The sequence below is a fragment of the Sceloporus undulatus genome, chromosome 5, assembly GCF_019175285.1.
Source record: "Sceloporus undulatus isolate JIND9_A2432 ecotype Alabama chromosome 5, SceUnd_v1.1, whole genome shotgun sequence".
Lineage (NCBI taxonomy): Eukaryota > Metazoa > Chordata > Lepidosauria > Squamata > Phrynosomatidae > Sceloporus > Sceloporus undulatus.
The window spans coordinates 28,386,719-28,396,426 of NC_056526.1; the positions used below are offsets into that span (position 1 = coordinate 28,386,719).

The window sequence follows — 9,708 nt, forward strand, 5'->3', positions numbered from 1 at the left end:
TATCCTTGGATGGGTTGCGCCTCCCATTTGCTCTGATAAGGCAGGAATGTGTGGATTATGTTTGAAGTGCATTCCCTAGTGGAGGAACAATCCTCTTCTATTTTTGGAAGTGCTATAGCAAAATGAACAAAAGCAAAGAGTAAAAACAACCCCCAGAGTCCCAAGAACCACAGAAGTAGAAGCTTTGACATAAAAAAGTAACAGAGAAATATTATGGAATAGTAGCCTGGGTTACAAATGTATACTACTGGTCGATCAATAACTCTTGAGCAACAATCCAGCAGTGAGCAGCAATCATTTCAGCAAAGAGAGGATATCTTCTGTCCCCTTCAGAAAGCAAACATTATGATAAGTGCTTGCATGGGATATAAAAAAGAGGTACCCAAAAAGATAAAGTATGTTCATAACTGTAAAAATTATACCACCTGCTGGAGTTTGCCTAAGGTAAAGGTATCTGAATTCATTGCTTTGTGCAAAGGCACAGATTTTCATATTCAAGTCCTGCAGATAACTGTTGGGGAGTCTTTGGTGCCAATGTTCCATCAGATACAGCAGGACTTCAAATATAATCAGCAGATATCCTCACAGACATAATAGAAACAAAGGCCTTATAACTCAGTGAGATGCAGACTTTGCTCCACCTTTGCTTGGGTCATCTGGGGGAATCCCTATATAGCAACGATTCCCAAACTTTGATCTTCCTGATGTTTTTCAGTTCAGCTTCCATACTGTTGGCCAAGCTGATTGGGGTTTCTGGACTTTGATGTCAAAAATAGCTGGAGGACCAAAGTTTGGGAACCACTGTTCTATACTATGGTCTTAGGCGGAAATAAACAAGTATCAGATGCCTCAAAGTCCTTGAGGTAAATATTGAAGGCAAATAAGACATTGTTTGTATGTACTGTTCCAATTGCTTTATCCAAAAGAAAACAAGAAGTAAGTAGTATCCGGACTCCTGTAAGACACAGGATTGATCTTAGATATAGAAGTCAGGACCACTGAGAGTTCTTCCAGATCATTTTTTGAGGAATTTGGAATGCAGCATTGCCAGGAAGGGTAAATCCATGACCATTGGGTTTTTCCCTTGTGTCAGCTGTTCAGGGCAAGAGACCAATGTTCTAAACAGTTACTACCTTTGCTCTTTCCTCTCTCCCTTTCAGTTTTTCTTCTCCTTTGCCAGCTGGTTGAGATTTTTCTCTCTTTCTATTTAGCACAGCAAGTTATATTCTAACATTAAATAAGGGTACTAACTAGGCAATAGCATGCGGAAGTGTCAGCATTCTCTTCTGTTTAATGTCACTTCTTGTGACATTTTCCTTTTGGGGTTCTTTTAAACCTCAGCTAGTGTGTTTTATAAGAACAGCCTATTTCAGTACATTTGTGAATGTCTGCCCATGATGTGGGTTGTGATGTGAGATGTGAGAGTCCCCCAATCCTGATTTCCCTTTGTTTCCAGTTGTTTTTCCAGTTTGTAGTCTTCATAGTCTCCTTCTATTTGTACTCCAAAGGCCCCTCGTTGTTTGGTTTTTATTTTACTTTTTAATACATTTTTTCATAAAAGCACTAGATCGTTCAAACTGCAATGCTGTCTTGCTAATAATTTGGCTAATAGTACCACTCCTTCAGCCTGTTCCCTCCCTACCACCACTCATACAGCTACTTGGAAGTTTTCCCTTCCCCAGTGGTTCATTCCTCACTCCTGAATTAAACCATATTTGAACCAAATCTAAGTTGAGCATGTCTATTCTGAATGCTGAAAGTTTTAAACAACATTTTCTCTTTTTTTGCAGAAATGAAAACATCAGGTTCAAAATAGAAGTGGCATATTATTACAGCAAGTTGTGGAGTAGCAGTTACAACTCATAATATCATGTAAATCTTCCAGACATTTCATTTTACAATGTCTTAACTTCACAGCATCAGTGCCATACAGACATGCAGAACTGGGCCCACATTGACTGTACTTTTTATACTACATTATGCAGTGTGGTCTTTTTGGAGGCCCTGGCTCATGTCGAGAGGGTTATGTATATATCTGAATTTTTGGAGAGTCTTCCTTCCAGTAGCTCCCAATACATAGCCCCCAGCCACCAATGCATTAGCTTCCAACTCATAGGAATGAGCCATAGCTCAGTGAACACATGCTTTGTGCACAAAGACCTCAGGTTCAATCCCTGGTATATTTTCACTTAGGACCTGACGACCCTGCACAAAATGTTGGAGAGTTACTAATTATCAGAGCAGACAACATTTAGCTTGATAATGTTTTGGCTCATTATAAAGCTTATTGTGTTCCTAGAGTAGATAGATGCTCAGTTGCATTTTAAACTTCACTAAATTAAAAAAAGGAAAGATGGTAATTTGGAATGAAAAATGTTGGAAGAAAACCCAGGTATGGTGGGATGGAATAACCCATATAAGGTTGCGTTGATTTTCTCCTTAAACTGTTTTCACCAAAAAACAGAGAGAGCTAGGTCAACAACCACTTGAGAAGGTGTTGAAAGAAAGCGTTCCCAAGAATGATAGTTATTTTCACCCCAGTGGGGATTATGGTTCATGGAACTATTGCAGAGCAAATTGTTTGAATACTGCAGCAAGCCGGAAATGCTGAATGTAAAATTATTTGGCTTCAAAAGCCACACTAATTGCCTTTTTATCTTTCTTGCTGGTCGATCTGATCATAATTTACAACTGTATTTATTTCAGATCAATATGATTTATATCCTTTGCCCCCTATGCCCAGCTTATTATAGTGACATAAGGTTGTTTCCAATGTACAGCTTGCCACCATGGGTTTCCATTCCAAATCTCCCACAACAGAAAACTGGAAAAATCCAGAAGTATTTATGTTTGTATTTACAAAAGTATATATCCATAGATCTGAAAAGGTGTGGTGACAAAGTGAATAATTCTTGGAATACTGTTTTCTAGAAAACCATATCAAATTTCACCCGTGTTTTCAGATATATTGGTGGGAGTAATATGTAGCAAGTAAAAAACATTATATAGGCAAACTCTCTGAATAACAGCATTGGTTTCTGCACTGACAGCAGGTCCTGTGCTTTATTGCACTGATTATTTTATCTAAACAGGAATTAAAAAATGACAGTTACTTAAAATGATGGTTAGTTAAGAGATCAGTAATGTCTTTCACAGAAAGATTCTGTTTTCAGTCACCGTTTTGGAAACCAGGGTCAGCCTGTTGTGTGTCTCCACTTGAGATGCCATTCCTGTACACACTGAGCTAAATTTGATTGAACTCAGTGGGAATTACTTCTGAGCAAACATGCACAGGATTCTACAACCAGGGTCTTTTTAGATTAGAGCTAGGAAACATGTGACCCTACAATGCTAGACAGCAAGCCTCAGAAGGCGGAACAAACATAGCCAGTGGCAAGTGATGCTGGCAGTACTGAGGGTAACATGCTTCCCACCCTTGCTTTACAATGGATGTGATGCCAGAGGCAAGTCTTCCAACAAACTCTGAGTCAGATATGGTGACATCACATGGGAAACAGATACAGGTCTGAAGATGCACTAAATGCAGTCTGAAAGATCATAAATGTGTAGATATTGCTCATTCCAGTCTTGCTCTATATGTAGCTTTGTTATTCTTCTGGCTTGTATTTCATATTCATGCTATTGGAAGTCAAATATTTTCATTTATAGTAACTTAAAATGTATAGAATATTTTAATATATTCATTTTTGTAAAGATTTTTCTAGTGTTTTTAAACACATATTATAACCTTTGAAAATATCCCAATGATATGCAAGTTGTTAAATTAGGCACTTCTGTTATGAAAAGCAAACTCAGTATAAATGCACTGCTATTGGTTTCTCATGGGCATAGAAGTGCTAAATTTGTAGATATTTTGAACGTTTACAAGAGTTTTACATGTTAAAGTCCTCCTTAATGAGTGCTTCATTTGGAAAAATGGAAAAGAAAACTGTATGCTTTGTTTTGGTATATTCATGCTATTTTGCACTAAACATGAATTTAACTTTGTAACATCTTGTGTTACTTCCAGAAATTATGTTTTGGTCTAAAAGTTAAAGCAGATTTGCACATATTTGCATGTTTCTATGGGATACATTTTCTTTTTTCATGAGTTTTCTTAGTGGCTGTTTTTGGCCTTACTTTCATATCCTAATAATGGGGTTTAATATTAATCATCTTATCACTAATGTGCCAGCTGCTTCAACCCCCTTCACATTTTGCCTGCTTTGGTGTAGAATGAAAACTGTTTGCACACAGCAGAATAGACACCTGGTTGGTATTCACAGGTGGCAATGTAAATCTTTATCCTACACCTTTTGTAGCAAAAACGTTGCGTGGGAAGCAGCTTTTCAATAGGAATGTTAATCTGTTCCTAACCACACAAGTGTACTAACTAGAGGCATTTGGATGCCATTGTAAAAAAATAATTGTTTACCAAAATACAGTGTAAAATGTCTGAATTATGCCAGTATACTAGATTAATATAGCATAAAGGGACAATCCTGCAGGAACACTTTGTTAGAAATGGCAGTGCTACTTACATTCATTTGAATGGGCTCTTGGGCAGGTTCCTGTGGACTTTACCCTTTCCTATCTAAATAAGATTTTAAAAATGTTTGTTTTATATTGAAACCTGGTTAGATGCGTATGTGCAATAAAGTGACTATTTTGCACTTCATTTTTCCATCAATGCCTAAAGTAAGATGGGAATCATTTGATCTACAAGATCAGTTTTAAAGTGGATTATAGTAATGCTAGTGCTTTACAATCATTTCTTCATACTTGCAAATTTCTTGGGGGAAGGCCACTTGTAGTCCCATTTTTCAGGCAGGAAAAGTAATGCTGAGAGAAAGTGACTTGCTGAAAGTCACACAGTAAGGTCTGTTTTTAAATAACGTAAGTTTTCAGTTGAGATCCTTCAGCTTCAACCTTAGAAATGATTAATACAGTGAGAAATACTCAGTCAAAAGACCATGAAGAGATTCAGTGCATCAAAAAATAAATTGTGGCCACTCCTCTCCCAACAGTAGAACACCAGTATTACACTGGTCTTGCTGATGCAGCTTTAAATACTGCAGCACAATCTATAATGCCATGAAAGAAAAAGCAGGAAATGTCTGTAAAGCCTTCTGGAATTGATAAGAAACTAAGTAGCACTTTCCATTGGCTATTCCTCAAGAACGGAAAAAGTTGCATCAATTTTGTGTGGCAGTGGCTTCAGTTGTATGTAACTACATGAATTTGGCATATTAAGCCAAATATGCCAAGCTGTTGTTGTCATTGCACACTCAGTTAAATGAGTTATGCATCCAGTTCATAATAGGCATTTCACTTCACATATTAAACTTTTTCTGAGATGAATTTTCAAAAACCTATTGGAAAAGGAGTATCAGTTATATTGCCTATCTAATGATGACTAATGACATGCATATGTAAGTCCCTTTTTGTTACAGGGTACAGAGAGCTATTCTATCACCCTTGTCCTTCAGCCCCAAACCTCCCATGCCTGGTAGCCTTCAAGCGCTGAGAAAGGTTGCTGGTGCTCCTTGCCAGAAGGAAGGGGACAGAGGGGGAAGACAATTCAGACCATGAAGATTCAGCTTCTCTGAGCTCTTGGGGAAAGAAAAAGGTGAATGCACTCCATTTGAGAACATGCCTTCATTCCCCCCCCCCAAACTGAGCTGAGACCAGCTGTTTCTGTGTGGTCTGAATTACCTTCCCCTCCCCACTGCAACAAAAGCAGCCAGGTCCCCAGTGGGGCTTGAGAGCTGTTGAGTGGTAGGAGGACATGGAACTGCATGTGTGGAGTTACATGTCTTGGCCATTGTATCTAGGTTTTGGTTCTGACAACGTGCACAGACTGAAATTAAGATTCATTTGTTCACCTTGACAGATACCCTTTCTAATGGATTTTGTGTAACACCCATGTCAGAAAACAACATTTGGAACAGTTGCAATATTCTGATTGTTCTTAGCAATTAAAACCACACAATCAGAGGTGAGCAAAGTACAGCTCTTCCTGAACAGCAGCTCCCAGCTGCCCTTGCCAGCATAGCCAATGGTGACAAATACTAAGCGTTACAGTCTGACAGCATCTGGAACGCCACACCATTCCCATCCCTGTTTTCAGTGAATACTGAATTTAGTGAAATTTGATTAGCCTTCCAATGGCTGTGGCTGGCTGAGGATGGTGGGGAGTTGAGCTTCAACACACTAAGAAGGTAACCAGTTGGGAAAGACTGCCTTAGATTGTTCTAACTAGTACTGTGAAAAATTTTGGAAACGTATGCAGTCATAGTCTTCAAAGACAGAGCCTTTCTTGAGAAGGTACACAGATTGCCAAGAATGTGTAGTTTCTTCCCTCACTTGTCATAGACAAGCAGTGTGCTTCCCTCCACTCTATTCTCCCCATACACTACTTCCAATTCTGGATTGGATCCAGATCTGCCAGTGACCATGGAGTGAAAATTTATACCTTTATAAATTAGGGGAGGCTCAAAAGAGTTGTGAGATTTTTAAAAAAACTTTTTGTTAGGAAGGGATGCTGTGACAGAATGTTAGAATTTTGTTGTGTGGCTTCTTAGCTACTAATAACTTTTGATTGTATATACAGTACTTAACAATATGATCTGTTGAATATATCTGTATTTTTGCACTTTGAGTTCATATATTTCTGCACTTGTTTTTAAAAGTATGTCATGACTACCAAAGGTGAATTTATGGTAGTGTTCATCCAGACATGATTTTCAGTGTCAATGTGCTCATGCCCATAGGCTATTACATAATTTGTCATATGTCTTGTTCCCTCCTATAGCCAACAATTAGTACCATGTATACCGGTTTTCTGTTGTTGCCTCTCCCCATTTTTATATTGTATAACTATTTTTGTGGCCTGCTTCTCTCAATAGCACTTAAAATATATAAATCTCAATTCAGAGTTTATATTTGAAACCTATTTTATTTAGTCTCTAATCAATATATTTGTCATCTGACCCACTGTAAGTTCATTTAAAATATAAATTTGGCTATATGAGAATCTAGTAAAAGCTCTTGTTGTTTGCTTTTGTAAAATATGTGTAACATCTTGTATAAATCTGAATCCACCCTGTAGTAATTTCAAGGAATAATAGACTTAGTATGAAAATTATAAATAGAAAATGTCTATGTAGTTTATGACATACTCCATCACTTTAACTGAAAATGTTTTGTGACTATGGGCATCTAGCTATGTGAATAAGAAACTGGCCAAATTCAGATAATGAAGTCACAGTTTGAAAGCCAATGTGAAAGACCATTTTGGCCTTGCTCAAAAGTGATTTTGCTCCTATCTTTGTGAGGTAAGCATACCAGGAAGCCAGCACTTAAGTAATGTCTCTTGTTTCAGGAAACAGTGGCCTATATCCAACTCTCTAGTCCAAGTAGAATATGCACACTGAAACAATGGGACTTGAGTTAATGCTTAAGTTTCAGTGATTCAGTGGCCCATATTAGTCAGGACTAATATTTGGATATATGAACATGGTTAGAAAAGCCAGTCTGTTAAGCCATGTGTTGAATTTGGTTTAGTTTGAAACTGTGAATAACTGGAATTTTCTGTGATGATGACTGGGGTAGCAAAGATGCAAAATGCTAATTCATATTTTGGCTTATTAAGCTGAGACACAATCATCTGAACACAGCCATTTTTGTGTATGATTTATAGCAATATTTGAACATAGTTTTGAAGTAGAGCACATTGGTAAGCCATTGACTAACAAAAACTGGAATGTAGAGATAGGTAAATCCAGATCATTATTGTTTTACGACCTGTGACTGAAGTGATCTCTACAAAGAAATCCAATATTTTGTACAAAATAAAAGTAGCATTGTTTGTAATAATAAAGTGATTTGTCCTACTAATGGTGTTTGTGTACTTTAAAACAGCATGGTATCTAGTTGAGCCAATGAAACATTTAAAACTGGTGACCATCTTTAGAGGAGGCAGTCATGTATCACAGTCACATGGTGTATCTGTTGATTTTGGACGATTCAGTTTCTTTAAAAATTAAGTCCTTTAAATCAGTTTCAGCTTTAAAAGTGTCAAAAGATAATTTATACTTTATATATACAGTCATCCTCCATATCCATTGATTTAATCATCCACAGCTTGAAAATATTTTTTTTATAAATCCCAAAAGGAAACCTTGATTTTGCCATTTTATGTAAGGTATGCCATTGTATATGATGGTACTTGAGCATCCAGATTTTGGTCTCTACCAGGGTCCTAAAACCAAACTTCAGCAGATACCAGGTGCCCACTGTACCTTCTGAAATCTCAGCAACTAGAGGGGACAAACGAGCAAGCAATCTCTACCTTTCATAGTCCCCCCCCCCCCCGTGTATAGGGTCGTCTTACTTACAAAATTAAGCCAATTACAAAGCACATCTAGGATTCCATATGGATTGTGAGAATATATGTAATGCCATTCTGTAAAAAGCACTTGCAGTTCTAATCAAGATAATCTACTGTTTGGACATGAAGAGCAACCATGCTGGAAAGTGGAAGCTTCCATCAAAGTGACACATGGCAGTTATGCAGTTGTAACAGAAGGAACCAATAGCTGAAATGATTAAATTAATATAGTCCTGTTACAAATCAAAAGTCAGCTCATTAATCATTAATTTTAAAACTATGACATTTGGACAGATGTTCAGTTTTTTACAATCTGCTCAGGATTGTAGTCCATTGATAATTCAGTCTGAGTTCAGTTTTGATCCCAAAAAGCTTTCACTTTTTGAAGTATTTTCTTTCTTCCTTATTGGAACTCTATAAAGTATTACAAAAACTCAAGAGGTTTTAGGCAGTATCCCATCCAAACATGGAATAGTTTCAGAACCATCTGGTTACTGCATCATGTGGCAGTGCCATCTCTCTACTGACTGGGATATAAAGTCATCCCTCCATATTTGCAGATTTGATTATTCACGGATTTCATTAATATGTTCTTTCTAAGATTGTCTAGGTCCTCCAGTGCAACTCTGTGGTCAACTTTAACTAAAAGTTGCACTGAAAGACCATTTGTAGCTACTCCAGTGCCATTCTATGGTCAGTGTATGTTGGACATTGACCACAGAGTTGCACTGGAGGACCTAGAGATTCCTAGAGGTGTCCTCTCAGGTAAAAACTGTTTTTGTTATTTGCGGTTTTTCCACGTTCATGGGGGTCTTGTTCCCCTAACCCTAGCGAATATGGAGGGACAACTGTAATTACTTTTACATGAGCCTGTCAAAAGTATTATTCCTTCTGGTCACATTACGAATAAGTACTAGCAGAATAATAGGGGCAGCTATAGCATGTAGCATGAGATGGTAATGTTCAGCTACAGAAATAAATCTAAAGTTGTAAGAGGCCATGGCTATGGGATAGTTTTGTTGCAAGATCATTATTTTCACCTAGCTTGAATTTCATCCTGTTGGGGTCTGGACCAAGTTATGTGCAGTAGCTCAGTATAAAACTCCCATTGTTAAGAGAACATCAAGTACTGTATACTAGAGTTAAAATGGTTAAGCTGAGAAAGTTCTTCCTGAATAAAAGATAGTTCCATGCATAGGTGCCTCAGGAGTCAATTCTGATAAACAAAGCACAAAGAGCCAGTGTACTGTAACCACCTATTTCAGTAATTAAGTTGGCAGTTTGCTTGCCAGGTTTCTAGGCAAACAGCTTTTCAG

General features: G+C 37.6%; 2 protein-coding genes across 4 annotated transcripts in view; both read left to right on the top strand.

Annotated features, from left to right (window-relative positions):
* Nucleotides 1–7,899, top strand: part of HCFC2 (host cell factor C2) — a 91,627-nt gene extending 83,728 nt beyond the window's left edge. For all 3 annotated transcript variants that reach the window (XM_042469792.1, XM_042469794.1, XM_042469793.1), the window contains one exon: nt 1,791–7,899. In XM_042469792.1, coding sequence (XP_042325726.1) covers nt 1,791–1,816 — 26 coding nt within the window. In that variant the 3' untranslated portion in view covers nt 1,817–7,899. The remainder of the gene's footprint in view (nt 1–1,790) is intronic.
* TXNRD1 (thioredoxin reductase 1) overlaps nt 1–9,708 on the top strand; it is a 170,157-nt gene that overhangs the window by 35,446 nt on the left and 125,003 nt on the right. The window lies entirely within an intron of this gene.